The 14,844-nt window shown below is 66.9% G+C and overlaps 2 protein-coding genes across 2 annotated transcripts; one reads left to right on the top strand and one right to left on the bottom strand.

Moving 5' to 3' along the window:
- Window positions 1-67: 67 nt before the first annotated feature.
- Window positions 68-4,218, top strand: SOHLH1 (spermatogenesis and oogenesis specific basic helix-loop-helix 1). Its single transcript, XM_003122284.6, has 8 exons — window positions 68-180; window positions 528-662; window positions 1,161-1,308; window positions 1,768-1,889; window positions 1,970-2,046; window positions 2,584-2,770; window positions 3,219-3,289; window positions 3,830-4,218. Exons 1-8 carry the CDS (start codon window positions 140-142, stop codon window positions 4,045-4,047), a joined length of 999 nt encoding a protein of 332 aa, XP_003122332.4. The 5' UTR covers window positions 68-139; the 3' UTR covers window positions 4,048-4,218.
- A 5,974-nt stretch (window positions 4,219-10,192) lies between these two features.
- Window positions 10,193-13,932, bottom strand: UCAL-P19 (uterocalin P19). Its single transcript, NM_001444587.1, has 7 exons — window positions 13,805-13,932; window positions 13,570-13,703; window positions 13,265-13,338; window positions 12,963-13,073; window positions 10,827-10,928; window positions 10,695-10,738; window positions 10,193-10,354 (listed from the first exon to the last, which is right to left on the bottom strand). The coding sequence occupies exons 1-6, from the start codon at window positions 13,898-13,900 to the stop codon at window positions 10,713-10,715; spliced, it is 543 nt and encodes a 180-aa protein (NP_001431516.1). The 5' UTR covers window positions 13,901-13,932; the 3' UTR covers window positions 10,193-10,354; window positions 10,695-10,712.
- Window positions 13,933-14,844: the final 912 nt, after the last annotated feature.

Here is a 14,844-nt window from a genome sequence, read left to right as displayed (position 1 = left end):
GGCCGGGGCAGAGCGCATGCGTGGGGGGCGGGCCCGGGAAGCACGTGGGCGGGGGCGGGGCGCGCGTGAGGGGGCGGGGCGCGCGTGGGGGGCCCGGGGCCTCGTGGTCGTCGCCGCCGCCTCGCGGAGCTGCGTGCCCATGGCGTCCGGGGCTCCCGAGCTTGGTGCTGGGGTGTGCAGGTGAGGCAAGGCGGCTGGCAGGGGGCCGCCAGAGGAAGTCCGCGGGGAGACCCCCGCCTCGGGGGTGCTCAGGGTGTCCAGGCCTGGTGCTGGCGCTTCTGCCCAGTTCTCATGGGCCGAGTTGCCGCCCCACTCCGCGTGGCCCCGCTGGGGCGGACCCGACCCCCAGCCCTTGCGGGGAGGGGGAGAGGGATGAGGTAGGGCCCCGTGCTGTGTTCCTGGGCGACCCTGGCCCAGCCCTGTCCTGCGTCCGCCCGCCAAGGTGTGCATCGCGGCCGCTGGGCTCCGGGGGCGTTTTTTTGGGGGGGGGCGTCACGGAGCTTGCCGCTCGTGTTTCTTCTCGGCAGCCACTCTTCCTTATCTGGCGCCCAGTTCTGCTGCGAGGACCCCGGCCGGGGCTCGGCCTGGGCCAAGGCCGCTGCGGTGGCCCAGGGCCCGGGCCCCTTCCTCCCGCGGAACGTGCTCAGCGAGAGGGAGCGCAGGTGGGGGCCTCGCGCGGTGGGGGGTGGGGGATGGGGGCGGAGGGGGTCCCGTTTGTGCCGGCGACCTGGTTTCAGGCTGCTGGCACAGGCTGTGGTGTCTGTCGGGCAAGGTAAACATAGCCCCCAGGCAGGGGGAGGGGGGCGGGGGTCCCAGCAGCCACCGCTCCTGCCTGTTCTTTGACCCAAAGTTGTGAGCAGCTCACGGTTGTACGTGGGGAGCTCTAGACCCCAGAACCTGCTTGGGACCAGTGTCCACAGGCACTGACGGTTCAGGACACCTGGAGGGCCCGCAGCTGGCGCCCAGGAGCCCAGGCCAGTCGGGGCTCCATCCCTGAAGGACTCAGCCCGGTGGAAGGACTAACCAGGGGCCTTGGCCTTGGGGTCCTTCCGCCTGAGAAGCCCCTGCGGTAGCTCTGGGCGGGGGTTGTGGCGGCTGCGGTCTTTTCCCCTGGCCGAGGCCGACTGCTCCCTGGACGGCGGTCACTTCCCTGAAAGCAGGAGGCGGATCTCCTTGAGCTGCGAACGCCTGCGGGCCCTGCTCCCCCAGTTCGACGGCCGGCGGGAGGACATGGCGTCCATCCTGGAGATGTCAGTGCAGTTCCTCCGGCTCGCCGGCGGCCCAGTGCCCGGCCGGGAGCAGCACGCCGTGAGTCCCCCGGCCCCCCGGCCCGCCCTCCGCAGGGGAGCCACACCTGCCCCCCCAGGCAGCTTTGACCGCCCAGCTGCCTGGCTTCGCTCTGCCCCTGTTCCTGCCCCACGGCCAGGGCCTGCAGTGCTCTCAGCAGCTGCTTCTCCGCTTGTGCACGTGTCCGGGAGCCCTGGAGACGCACTGTCACCTTCGCTCCTGTCCCTGGTACCCTGCCCGTGGTGACAAGGCTGTATGGGTAAAAGTCCCATTGTCTTGAGGCCACCCCCCAGTGGGCTCTGTCTTCAGCCTTCCTCCCGCCAGGCTCGAGGACAGGGTTTGCGCTCAGGGTGGACCTCCCGGACCCTGGCCACTCTGGGACCCCCGGTGGAGGGACCAGCGACGGGCCACAGTCCGCGTTTTTGTGGGTCTTTTGGTTCACAGCCTCTGTCACGTGTTTTGTGTTCATCTTCCTTTTAGGTTTTTGGTTCCTCCAAGGAGATGTGGCACAAGTGGCCGAAGGATGTTTTGCAGCTGGCCCTGGGGAATCAGGTCCCAGCAGGTGCAGCAGACCTCGACGTGGAAATAGCCAGCGTGACCATGTCAGTGTCCCCTGTGGGGCTGGGGGTCGTGGGGGTGGCGGGTGCAGACCGCTCAGCCCTCCCGTCTTCACACTACTCAGGCAACAGACTCCTCTGAGCTGTGCAGCTGCGGGTGTGGACGAGGGCCAGGTGCAGGACGGGCTGCCGGTCCTCTCTGGTGAGCACCAGAGTCCATGTCTTTCTCTCCTGCTGCCCCCCTCATGCTGGACGCCTGCCTGGGCTGTTTGTCACTCTTCGGGCAGTGGCTGCTGGTCCCCGCATGCCATGGAGGGGGGACTGTGCCATCTGTCTCTCCTAGAGCGCCTGCCGAGTCAGAGAAGGGTCTTATTGTTATCAGGGTTGGTGGCAGAGCTGGGCCCCCAGAGAAGGGTGGGACCCCCGCTCGGCATGAGGGTGTGGAGTCACACTGCCAGGTGGTCTCAGGGTGGAGCCCGTGGTCAGGATGGTGGCATGAGGGTCCTAGGGTCTGAGCCCCACGCGGTTGCCCAGAGGCTGAGTGGATGCTTCTTCCAGGAAGCCCCCCTGGCCCCAGGGATTCGGTGCTCACCTGTGGTCTTTGCCTTCTGCTGGTTGCTTGTCGGCTTCTTGCTCGGGCCTCACATGTCCCCAGGCAGGGCTCGCTGGGCAGGGCCTGGTTTCTCAGGGACCTGCTTTTCAGGTGAGAAAGCTGACCCATGCTTCGCTGTCCTCGTAGAGCCTGCCAGCCTGCTGCCCCGGTCCCCAGGCCGGCATCCCTGCAAGGCCCTGAGGCTGTCCCCAGTGTGGCCTCCCTGCTCGCGGCAGCCACCCTCCCCCCTGGTGAGCGAGGAGCCTCAGAGCTGCCTGGGCCAGGTTGGGCCCCCAGCGCAGGAGAGTGACGTGGCCGTGACGCCGGGCTCCAGGTGGGTGCCCCGTGGGGTGTGCACGTGGGTGCCTGCGGCTCACGGGCCGCCCGCACCCTGCCTGGGCCGGCTGCCCTTCGCGTCCTCCGTGTCGGCTGGCTCAGCCTGGCTCTGCCGGCTGGCTTTCTGATGTGTGTTTCTGCAAGTCTGTTGTCTCCCTAATTGTCTTCTGTTTTGGCTGATGGTGAATGAGTTTGCGTTTTGGGCGCTCACACCAGCTGGGGCGTGGGATGGGTGTGGGGGGGAGGCTGGAGGGGGCCCAGCGCGGGCTGGGCTGGACTGGACGGGCCGCGCGGGGGGGCGGGCAGGCTCGAGGGCCTGCGGGGAGGGAGCTCCCCTCTGTCTCTGAGCCCAGAGCTGCCTTTCAGGGCCCTCGCTCCTCTCGAGGGGCCAGGCCAGGGCACCTGGGGCCACTCAGTCGGGGGGGGTGTCTTCTTGCCCCACTCAGGTCCATGTCAGACTGTGACGTAGGAGACGGGGCGTCCTTTCTGCTGACCTCTGGTCCCGACTGGTGGTTGGGTGAGTGGGGGAACGCTGGTCCCGGGCCCCCTGCTTGGATCCTGGGGGACGGGCTTGGGAGCCTGCACGGACCCTGATGTGGGGCTGGGCCGGTGGCTGGAACTGTTGGGGAGACGAGACGGGGTCCAGCTTGCTCTGTGACACGAAGATCCCAGGGTCTGTCTCTGGGCTCCCGTTTCCTTCTCTGCTGGTAGTTTTTGGGACTACCGCTGGGAGCGATGGGTGGCCGGGGGCGGGGGGGGGGGTACCTGTGAGTGTGGGAACGCACGGCCTGTGCGGTGGTTGTGCGTCAGCTGCGAGTCTGTTTCAGAGCGTTCTCCCGAGAGCGTCTCCCTGTGGAGACACCTGGACATGTGACGCGTCCTGTCTGCAGGATTGGGCGTCCCGGGCCTCCGTTCCCCTGTCCTGGTTGAGCAGAGGGCCTCTGGACCGGGCGGGGCAGATGGGCAGAGGGGGGCTCTCTTTTACGCACCCGCCTTGCCCTGCACCCCCAGGGCCCTGGACACGCTTGCTCTGCTGACATGTCCCATCTGCTTCCAGGGTCCCTGGAGGGCAGAGGCACCAGTGCCACTTCTCAGATCCCTGCCAGGAGCAGCCTGCTGGACAGGGCAGAACCGGGCTTTCTGGGAGACTCCGAGCCTGGCTCCCAGGAACCCCCAGGCGGCCCCCTGGAGCCGTGGGGCTCAGACGTGAGCTGCCCCAGCTCGGCCTTGCGGGACGAGGTGGACGGCATCTTTCCTGACTTCTTTGCCTACTGAGGGCCAGGGTCGTGCCGGGCCGCTGTGCCCGGGGGCCATGGAGCAGCTTGCACCCCGCACTTATTTTGGGTCTGGGCTGCAGCTGTGCTCTAATTCTGGCGAGGCTGGGGGGCTGTGGGGAGCGGAGGCTGCATATTAAAGAGGGAAAGTGATTTTCTGGAGGAAGCAAAACTGGGGTGGCTTTTGTGTCATTAACACGACTCGCTGGGCAGATGGCACCGCTTCCGTTCCAAGTGCAAGCGCCTGCCTGCGGTTTTGTTTCTGTGATGCTCCAGGCCTGAGGGCCCCTAACTACCCTGCCCTCAGGGAGGGGTCCACGGGCTGAGAGGTCTGTGTTCAGGGCCTGCTCCCCACGGGGTGGACGTGGGACCCAACTCCTCTGCCTGTGAGCTTGGTCTGGGGGGTCCGTCGCAGGAGGCCTGTCTCCAGGCCGAGGGGCATCAGGGAAGGGAGCAGCCACTGCCTTGGGTGGGGGCTCTGCTGCAGGCTCAGGGGGGCCTGGGACAGAGACCACCTGGCTTTAGTATCTTAAGTCCATACCGCGGTGGGCACAGCGCCCCTCCTAGCTGCTCCTGCCCCCCAGGATTGGGGGAGGGCCGGGTTCCTGTGGGAAGTGGCCCAGGCCCCTGCTCTGGCAAGGCTGACCCTGCCTGAGTCCCCGCCTTTCAGCCCCACGAAGGGGGTGCTGGTCCCCGGCCCAGGCTGTTCGGAGGCACACCCTGCCCCCTGCCTGCCCCCCCCCACCTCCCCCAAGACGCTGGGCTCCAGTCCCCCCGTGACTGTCCAGGCTGGTGAGCCGTTCAGGGACAGGGCAGAGCCCTCCTGAGTGGGGGTGCAGAGGCCCCTGTTTAGCCCATTGCACCCCCCACCCCGGGTCTGTAGCCAGGAAACCCCTCTAGTCCCTGAGTCATCAGAGGGAGGTGGAGGGCAGCGGGGGTGGGTGGGGGCGCTCCTAGAGCAGTCGTGAGGTGCAGGGGGCGACTGCGGGGGCAGTGGAGGGAGAGCTGACTCTCCTCCGAGGTGGGGGAAGCAGGCGCTGCCGTCTGGGCCTGGTGCGGGCGGGCTGGGGCTGCTGCAGCTGACGGGAGCCGGGGGTCCAGGGAACAGCTTGCTTCCCGCCGCCTCCACCTCTCTGGCCTTTTTTGAACCAAATTGCAGCTCTCGTCGGCTGCCATTGCGTGCGGAGGGCGGGTTTGGAAAGCAGGCATGCGGTGATTACCAGCTTATTTTTGGGATGGGGGGGATTCTGCACAACCCCCAGCTCTCAAGGTGACCTGCTCCGTTCCCCTGTGTCAGGGGGTCGCCTTTGCCTGGAATTAGGACTCAGCGGGCAGTGCCTGCACAGAGGGGGACTCCGGGACCCCAGACTACCCCCTTCCCAGGGCCACACATCCCTCAGTTTTGGACATTTCTGGCCGGACAGTGTCTGTGACTGGGACTTGGTGACAGCTGGCTGGCTGCTCTGTCCTCCACCCTCCGTCCTGCTCCTGAGCCCTGCCCCTCTCCGGGTTTTCCTGTCCTCTGGCATCTCTGCTGCCCCGTCTTGCTTCTTGGACTTCATGACCACTGTGGGTCCCCACCTGTTGGTGTCTTGGTCCAGGTGCTCGCTGCTGTCCGAGACCCTCCCACGACAGTGTCACAGGCTCTGCTCCAGAGCCCAGCATGCCCGGGGCCTCCGTGCCCACTGGAAGGGGTCTGGGGCTGCTTGTTCTCTGGGGGCTGGAAGGCTCTGCTGTTGGGGAGGAGGACGTGGGCCAGGCCTCTCACTCGCCACCAGGCTGTGACCTCTTGGTAGGGACGGGCTCATCCCAGCTCCCACCCAGGTGCCCAGTGACAAGAGATGTTCCCTCGTCTCAGGTCTTAGCCCTTCCAAGATTCTCTCCTGACCAGCCTGGCCTAGCTGTGTCCCCACGAGGGCCCCCAGGGACACCCACGGAGGGTAGGCTTCCCCTGACCTGGAAGCTGGACGCCAGGCGTGAAAGGGCCAGAAACTGACGCAGTTATGTTTCCAGCCCCGCCAGTGGTCCCTTGACCCCTAGGGCACCCTGTCATCCCCCAGCAGGTGCCACAGCCTGTCATCTGGGCACAGCGGGGTGCCCAAGGCATAACGTCCCCAGGGCAGCCATGCCCAGGCCCGCCTGTGGCCGGAGCAGAAGGACTCCCTGGCAGCGTCGTCAGGGCCGTATCTGACAGCAAGGGGGGCAGGGGCCCTGGTCTGCCCCCTGTGCAGGGGTTTAGTGCTCCAGGTCACGCCACGGCTGGAACAGGTGTCACCTGTGGGTGCCGTGCCTGGTCGCCTTCCAAGGGGTGCCACGGATTCCCCCCTCTTCTCTCAAGACCTTCTGGACTCTCATCAACTCCCTCAGCGAAGAGGACACCTCTTGTGGCCAAGTGCCGGTGCGCGTGGCGAGGGGGGCTGGGTGACGGGGTGGAGGCGTGGGCTCTAGGGAGGCTCGGGGGCGTGGATCCTGATTCTCCTCTGAGGGTCTTAACAGAAAGGGGCTTCAGGGCTGGCGGTGGGAAGGGGAGCAGGCAGAGGTGGGTCCCCTCCCCTCGCTGGCCGCTGCCCGGCCGTCTCTGTTGCTCTGGCAAGCGCAGGGACGGTGGCCTTGGAGCTGCTGACCCGGTAGAGGCAGGCGTCCAGGGAGCCCCGGGTGCCCAGCATCCACTGGTGGACTGGGCTCAGGGGCCCCCTGCCTCTGACGGTGTGGGAGGGGTGGGGTGTGGAGCCGTGGCGAGGATGGCCTGGGCTCCCCTGGCCGCAGAAGCGCCTGCTGTTGGACGGGCCTGGGTGCCAGGGAGGGAGCACCCAGGGAAGCCACCGTGGGTGTCTGGGTGTCCGGCTCGGCCAGCCCTGCGCACAGCAGTGCCCTTGGTGGTGCTAGTTCTAAGCAGCGGGGGGTGGGTCCTCCTGGAGCCTCAAGGGGGTGGGCATTTCTGACTCTCACGGATGGTGGGAGAGGAGCTTCTGGATAACGTGAGTTTCCTGCGCTTTCTAATGGGGTCGAGCCACATTCGGGCGTCTGGCGTCTCCCTCGTGGGAGCTGGAGGGCTAACTGGACGGACGGGTGTCCCACGTTCCCTCTCAGCAGAGAAGAGTCACGGTAACGCATTTTAAAGATTGGGTTTTATTCTCATGAGCACGGAGGTCGGTGACAGCTCATGTGAGGTGCCTGGGATTTGAACCTGAGGGGGGAAGAAGTCGGTCGAGGGTGGGGTGGCTGCTCGCTCAGGGGCCACAGGGCTTGTTCCCAGCCTGGCCTCAGAGGCCGTGAAGCTGCCGGTGCTGGGGTTTCTCGGGTGGGGCCTGCCCCAAGAGCGCCCCCTCTCTGGGTTTGGGATGGACGTCGGGGGCCAGATGATGGCATAGCGGCCACCAGGACCCAGACCCGTCAGTGAGGAGGACGAGCGCTGGACCCCGGAGGCTGCCCTTGGCCCTTTGGCGGGGCTGAGCCCCCATCCCCACGCTCCCCGGGTCACACACGCCAAGCCTGCTAAGCGGTTGGGCCCCAGGCGGCTGGGAAGTGCTGCTTCCTTAGAAGTGCCTGTTCCAGGAGGTCCCGTTGTGGCGTAGCGGAAACTAATCCGACCAGGAACCATGAGGTTGCGGGTTCGATCCCTGGCCTCGCTCAGTGGGTGAAGGATCAGGTGTTGTCGTGAGCTGTGGTGTAGGTCACAGACGAGGCTTGGATCCCACGTTGCTGTGGCTGTGGTGTAGACCGGCAGCTACAACTCCAATTTGATCTTAGCCTGGGAACCTCCATATGCTGCAGGTGCGGCCCTGAAAAAAAGTCTGTTCCAGGGTGTTCCCCCCTTGACCTCAGGGATGCAGCGTCCTGCTGCTGCTGCCGCTGCCGCCAGGGATGTGGTGTCCCATGCTTTGTGGGGACTCGTATATGGGGGGTGCTTATTCAGGGTGTGGCTCCTCTGTCTGAGACTGTGAGCGGGGGCAGGGGGTTTGGAGACCCTCTGGGCACATGGCCTCTGCTGGGCCGCGGCTCCTGAACCGGCCTGGGTGGGGGGAGGGGTCCGAGCAGCTCAGCACACTTAGCAGGAGCCCTTGGGGTCCGCCGCTTGGGGGTGTCCAGCGCATCACAGCCACACCCTGACTGCCCAGGGTCCCTGGGGGGACACAGGCTCTTGTTCCCTCATTTCCTTCTCGGTTTTAAACCCAAGGCTGAGTTCATGGTTTTGGTTTTATAAAAAGGACGGGGTTTCGGGGCTCAAATGCTCCCAAGCGCGTCGTCGGTACCGTTTTCAGCCCGAGTGGGGGTGGAGTGGGAGCCCTGACCTCGGAGAGGAGGGGCAGCTTGGGTGGGGGTGGGTGCTGGAGGGGCGCTGCTTCCTTCTGGAGAAGGGTTGGCACCCAGCCCTCACCCAGCCCTCACCCAGCCGCCTCTATCAGAGCATCGAGGACCAAGCTTCGGAAAGCCCCCCCCCCCCCCCACGATACACAAAGCAGGGCTGTGATCGCTGCTGCGGAGACCTGGGTCTGGTCTGTGTGAGCGTGTGTATCGGTGTGTGTGAGTCTGCATGCGAGCACGTGTGTGTGTGTGTGTGTGCGCACGCGGGTTGGGGGCGGTGAGGCTCCTAAGACGTCAGGAGACAGGAGGGAGTGGGACCCCCCGTCCGCACCCCCAGGTGTCCTGGTTGTACACACACGGCTCTTTCTCTCTGGCAGTTTCAGCACCTGCCTTTCCCATAGCTGGTGGGTGGGCTCAGTGGTGCCGGGGCCCGGGCCTGCTGGCTGATACCCGCCTGTGCCATGTGCCCTCGGGTGCCATGGGTGCTGGTGGTGGAGTGGATGAGGGGCCCCCCTGCATCACTGGGCCATTTGGGGAGAGGGGTTCTCCGCATCCCCTGCCCGTCGTGAGGTGGTGGGTCGTGCCCCGCCCCGTCGCAGGGTTGGACGGGAAGCTGCTGAGGGATGTGTTTGTCACTCTTGTTTCTGCTGCTCTCCAGGAGACGGGGGCGCGGGGAGTGGGGGGGATCCCGGGGCTCGGCAGGGATCTCTGGGAGCCGGGATTTCCGAAACCACCTTCGGAGCCAGCTTAGCTCCGGTGATGGGGTGGGGTCCAGTTCCCTTATCCTGAGCCCCCACACCCCAGTGCGCTGGGGCTGGAATTGGAGCTGGGGATAGTGCCAGGCCTTCCCCGGGGTCAGGGCTCGGTGGCCAGAGCCTGTGCTAAAGTGATGTGGGGGTGAGCTAGGACATGGAGCCCCTGGCCCACGACCTGGAGGGCGAGATGGAGGGCCTCTGTGGGGGGGACCAAGAGTTGGTGCTGCTTAAAGATGGGGGCAGGCGTGGGGGAGGAGAGGCGGACATGAGGCGCGGGGGGGACTCCGGCTTCTGATGGAGGAGGGAGAGGTGGGGGTGCCTGGGGGGGCACAGGGAGCCAGGCAGAGAGGGAGGGGTCCCAGTCACCCTCGGTGCTGGAGTGTGGCTGGGGGTGGGTCCTGGGAGCAGAGAGCCTCGTGCCAGGTGGGGGGGTGGGCAGTGCAGCCACCTCCCCGGTCCAGGGCTGATGCGGGCCTTGGTGCCCCATGGCCAAGCCTGGCCGCTGGGACCCTTGGCCACCTGGAGAGCCCCCTGGCTTGGGGCAGGGGTGGGCTTACATGTAGCCCGAAGGTGTAGCCTCTGGAGGAGCAAAGGGCTCGCTTGCTGGGGGACGGGGAGCTCCCCTGAGGCTGGGGTCCAGCGGGGGCCTGGCTGGTGGGGCAGTCGAGCAGGCCTCCTGGGCTCTGGCCGGGGGTGGCCACTGTGCAGGGGCTGCAGGGGGTGCCCTCCAGGCTTGATGGCTCAGGGAGGGTCGGGCACGACCCCTGCTCTCTGTCCAGCAGCTCCTCAGCCACTGTCATCTACGGGAGACAAGTGTGTGGCACAAAGTGGGCCCTAAGGTGGATACGCTTAGCTGACCAGCCCCCAGGCCCCTCTGCCGTCACAGCCCCCTCCCTGCCCCACCTCCCAGCCTCGCTCTCTGAATGGCATCCTGGTGACCGCCTAGCGGCTGCTCCAAGCCCCTTGGACAGGAGTCCCAGGCAGGCTTGTGTCACCGGGAGGGTCCCCACCCTCCTCCAGTGGCCCTGGAGGTGTGTCTGTGGGCAGCTCTGGGCCACCACCGTGCCGCCACCAGCCAGGCTTGTGTTGGGGCTGAAGCTCCAGGTCCGGGGCAGGCTTTTATTGCACACACGGGGCAAGGCCTCTGGGAGGGCGGAGGGTCTCCTGGGGTAGGGGGGGCAGCTGAAGGCGCTTGGGGTTGTCCGCTGGGTCCTTCCCGGAAGGTGGCAGAGCTCCTGGGAGACACCCCTGTGAGCAAGAGGGGGCGGCGGGCTCAGGGGCCGGGGGGCCAGCTTCCGATCAGGGCCTGGGGGTGTCCGTGGGGGATAGAAGAGGGGAGAGGAGGGGCTCTCACGGGTGCCGCGTGCAGGGTCTTGGCCCCGGTCTGCCCTCCGCAGCCCTCTGCCCGCAGACCCACCCCGAGTCTGTCCACAGGCCTCGCTGCCCCGGCTGGCCCTGCCTGCTGTGTCTGCCCATGGGTGTCCCCCCCGTTGGATCTGCTCTGTCTCCACATCCCGACTCTCCCACTGCCATCGCCACCCCCAGGGGCACCCCCTGTGGCAGCCCCGCAGGGTCAAAGGCCACCCACCTGGGCCCGGCAGACGCCCTACTGTCGGGCGTGGAGGCAGCGATCTGTGGAGAGAGAGCGTGGGCGTGCTGGGCAGGGGCGTCTGGGCGGCGCCCTTGGGCCCCCAAGGCTGGGCAGGGGGTGGGCACGCACCGGTCCTGGTCAGGTCGATGACGCTGGGCTCGTGCAGCCCGTGCTTTCTGCAGTAGCTGAGGAACATCCGGAGGGTGTCCCGGCTCACCTCGGGGGTCCGGCCTGGGGACGGAGTGACAGGGGCTGGCTTGCTCGCTCACTGGTCGTGTGGGCCGGCGGGCAGTGGGCACTTGGAGGCGGCCCCGGGTTTCGGGTGCAGGCGTGGTTGTGGGGACAGGAGCTGCTGTGGCCAGGACGGGGCCAGCCTCTCCCTGGTCTTGGTTGCACTGTCCCCTTGCCTTCATCCCTTCGCTGCACGCTGGGGTGAGGAGCTAGGGCCGCAGGGACATCTGTGGGTGTCCGGGTCCTCCACAAGCTTGTGGAAAGCCAGGCGAACCGACACACGTTTGGGGGAGCACCACGGCGACACTCGGAGCACGTGGAGACACACGGGGGCGCGGGTCTTGGGAGCCTCCCATGGAGCAGAAGCAGGCAGCGCGCTCCAGCCCACGGCTGCCGGGCGGCTCTCAACCGCCTGCTGGCCAGCGGCTCCCCCCTCCGTGAGCACGGCGCTGTCCCCGCGGGTCTGGCACCGGCGCCCCGCTGGCCAGGAGGCAGGCAGCGGTCCCACACTGGGGACGAGGTGGAACGCTGTTGCCGAGTATCAGTTCCCGGCCAGAGCCCGAGGCCTGAGTGCGGCCAGCAGCTCCAGGACGTCTGCGCCTGGCGGGCCTGTACCAAGCACCCCAACAACCCCGCAGACTGGGGCGCCCAGCATGGGGGTGCGCCCATTGCTAATGGGTCATCTCAGTGCCACCTGCGTGGGTTGAATCAGATGCCTGCCTGTTTGTTGTTCCCTGGAACCTGGTGGGATTAAGTTAGGGACCTTGGGGTGGGGGGGTTCTCCTAGCTTCAGGGTGGCCCTGGGTCCAGCGACAAGTGTCCTTTTGAGCAGAGAAGGAGGGAGATTTGAGACACAGAGGCAGAGCTCAGAGTGGTGGGGCCACAGCCCAGGGACCCCTGGGCCCCAGCAGGGGCAGGAAGGGTCCCCCCAGAGCCCCTGAGGAGCCAACCCCGCCAGCGCCCCCAGACCCTAATCCCAGTCCCTGGGACCCCTGTGGCCAGTGAGACCCAACAGCATCCCCAAGCTTTGTGGGCCCCGCAGGAGTCCCCTGGCTGGGACGTCTCCCAGACCCAGGACCCCATAATCCCCCATGAAAGAGGAGAGCGTCCCCCATGCCACACTGAGCTGTCTGTCACCACCTGTCTCATTTGCTGGAGGACAGTGGCCGTCGTGGTGGGTAAGCTGCAGGCCAGGGTGTCCCAGATGTGGGGCTCTGTGGGGCTGTGGCCTATGCGCCTGTGGGCAAGGGGGCCCACCCTGAAGCTAGGAGGACCCCCCACCCCAAGGTCCCTAACTTAATCCCACCAGGTTCCAGGGAACAGCAAGCAGGCAGGCAGCCGATTCAACCCACGCAGGTGGCACTGAGATGACCCATTAGCAATGGGCAGCACCCCCATGCCGGGCGCCCCAGTGTGCGGGGTTGGTGGGGTACTTGGTACAGGCCCGCCAGGCGCAGACGTCCTGGAGCTGCTGGCCGCACTCAGGCCTCGGGCTCTGGCCGGGAACTGATACTCGGCGACAGCGTTCCACCTCGTCCCCAGTGTGGGACCGCTGCCTGCCTCCTGGCCAGCGGGGCGCCGGTGCCAGACCCGCGGGGACAGCGCCGTGCTCACGGAGGGGGGAGCCGCTGGCCAGCAGGCGGTTGAGAGCCGCCCGGCAGCCGTGGGCTGGAGCGCGCTGCCTGCTTCTGCTCCATGGGAGGCTCCCAAGACCCGCGCCCCCGTGTGTCCCCATATGCTCGTCTGACGTGCCGCTGGTGCAGACCTGTTTCCCTCGGAGCTTCCCTGAGGTCTTGCAGTCTGGATACGAGAGGGATGAGGAGGCCGACCGGGGAGGAGGGGGTCTCAGCTGCTCACTGCGTCTGTGTTTAGCGGTATCCAGAATTCTGTTCCCAGACAGCCTCCAGGTGGCCGGGGCGCCTCCTGTGTCCTCGCTGGGGACCCGCAGTGGGCTGCTGTTGCCGGGGAGGGAGGGGCTCGCCCTGCGGGGGGCGGGGGCGGGGGCAGGCGGGCGGGGGCTCAGGTGGCACTTACTCAGTAGTGTCACCACCACCATCTCCCTCCCGCGTGCCTTGTGGTGGGTGCAGATGATAGCGTAGCTCTTGGGGTCCACCTTTTCCAGGAAGACTCTGTTCTGGCCAATGTCTGTGGAGCCGGGGGTCGGGGTGGGCGGTGGGGGCCAGAACCGGGCCCAGGACCCCAGGACCCCTGCCTTCCCTTCCCAGAGGCCTCCGCCAGCCCATGCCACCCCCCCCAGTGCAGAGAGCGTCCCCAGGACAGTCGTGGGGTGGGCGTCCCCAGGCTCCCGGGCCGGAGCCGGGCGGGTCTGCACTTACACTCCAGCAGGTACTGGAATTTCTTTTTCGTTTTATTTGCCGTCATCACGGTTGGGACACACACACCATTTATCCTGGTGGAGGGGGGGTGACAGGTGGCCTTGGAACCCGGCCTCTGAAGGCGTGGCTGGGCCTTCTCTGTGGAGCCCCTCAGGGTGGGGGGGGGGCTCGGTCACCCTGGACCTCGGACACGCGTGTCCAGCTCCGGTGACAAGTCCCCGCCCCACATCACCTCTGAGGGGTGGGGAACGGGGTGGGGGCTCACCCGGGCCTCTGCCCCCCTCGGCCCCGCCTCCCAGACTGACCTCTGGTGGAGGTGGAACCGCAGTGCCCTGGGGGTCACCTGGATGTGGTGGATCAGGATGCGCCTGGCCCCGGCCGCCTTCATGAGCTGCGGTTGGTTCGAGGCCATCGCTGCCGAGAACCAGTTGCCGCCGACCTGGGGAGCAGAGGGGGCCACTGGTGCAGGCTGGTCCTGTCCCCGTGGCCGCTGCCCCCCGCAGCCGCCGCCTCCCACGCCCGCCTCCCACGCCCGACTACCAGCGTTTCATTGAAGTTGGGGTCTTGGGGCCCCCAGTGCCGGGCCTGGGTGCTGCTGAGCAGGGTCAGCCCCACCGCCAGCAGCAGGAGGCTCATGGTGAGGGAGGGGCGGCTGCGGGATGCCTGGCGGCACCTGGGACACATGTCCAGAGCCCGTGGTGGTGGCCCTTTTGTCCCCTGCCTGGAGAGGTTCCTGGCCACGTGGCAGGCTGTCACCGGTCCCCTCACGTTCACCGCAATTACCTTCTGTTTGTTGAGCCCGCAGCCAACAATGGTCTCTGCCCTTGTCCACAACCCCCTGCCCATCTGAGCAGCCGTCGGGTTTCCAGGAACAGCAGGCGTGTCGCCTGGGCTGGCTTCCAGGGTCTGCGCGTTCCCACGGATGACCGAGTCCCTGAGCTGCTTGCTGATGTGGCGACCGGGGCGTCCCTGAGTGCTCCCCCCAAGGGCCACCAGACTTGGTGAGGCTTGGTCGTGGTGGCCTGGGACTCTGTGGGCGGCCCCAGGGGAGCCGGAGCACTGGGCTTGGGGTGGGGACTGACTGACCCTGGCCTGGGGGAGTGTGGTGGCTCTGTGACAAGGCAGGGCCAGGCAGAACGGAAAGGGGGGTGGGGAGCCAGGGGGTGTTTCCAGAACCCCTCCCTGCTGGTGGCCAGAACGGGACTGGGCCCTGACTCCCTGGGGTTGCACAGAGACCCCCAGGGCCGCGGGGTGCTGAGCAGAACAGCCCTCCAACAAGGGCCGTGTGCTTAGGTCTCCGAGTCCCAGCTTCCGTGCTTGCAGAGACAGGAAGCCTCGCCCTGCCTGCCGGCTGCTGCCCTGTTTCTAGTCTGCGGGACCCCCTGCAGGTGCTCAAGTGGGGTCTCCCGTCTCCCTCCTCCTACCCCACCCCATGGAAGCGGTGGCCTTGGGCCGCCGCCTATGTCCTCAGGGACAGTCCCTCCTTTGATGTGGCAGTGCTACACCTTAATATCCAAACCAGACAGGGACCTTAGGAGAGAGGAAGACTGGAAAGTCACACCCACCCATGAACGCAGGCT

This window comes from Sus scrofa, chromosome 1 (genome assembly GCF_054392235.1).
Source record: "Sus scrofa isolate SSC_HxYL_T2T_F1_AM1 chromosome 1, Sscrofa_HxYL_maternal_Yorkshire_Landrace_v2.0, whole genome shotgun sequence".
NCBI classification, from domain to species: domain Eukaryota; kingdom Metazoa; phylum Chordata; class Mammalia; order Artiodactyla; family Suidae; genus Sus; species Sus scrofa.
The sequence above is the reverse complement of the archived record's forward strand: the minus strand, read 5'-3'. Positions and strand labels throughout refer to the sequence as shown.

Bases quoted from the DNA above. Each gene is read 5' to 3' on its own strand.
- SOHLH1 (XM_003122284.6), top strand. From the start codon at position 140: ATGGCGTCCGGGGCTCCCGAGCTTGGTGCTGGGGTGTGCAG. The intron at 1,890-1,969 runs GTCAGTGTCCCC...CACACTACTCAG, and splicing joins GAAATAGCCAGCGTGACCAT to GCAACAGACTCCTCTGAGCT. The intron at 2,047-2,583 runs GTGAGCACCAGA...CTGTCCTCGTAG, and splicing joins CGGGCTGCCGGTCCTCTCTG to AGCCTGCCAGCCTGCTGCCC.
- UCAL-P19 (NM_001444587.1), bottom strand. From the start codon at position 13,900: ATGAGCCTCCTGCTGCTGGCGGTGGGGCTGACCCTGCTCAGCAGCACC. The intron at 13,704-13,804 runs GTAGTCGGGCGT...TCTGCTCCCCAG, and splicing joins CCAACTTCAATGAAACGCTG to GTCGGCGGCAACTGGTTCTC. The intron at 13,339-13,569 runs GTCAGTCTGGGA...CCCCTCCACCAG, and splicing joins CGGTTCCACCTCCACCAGAG to GATAAATGGTGTGTGTGTCC.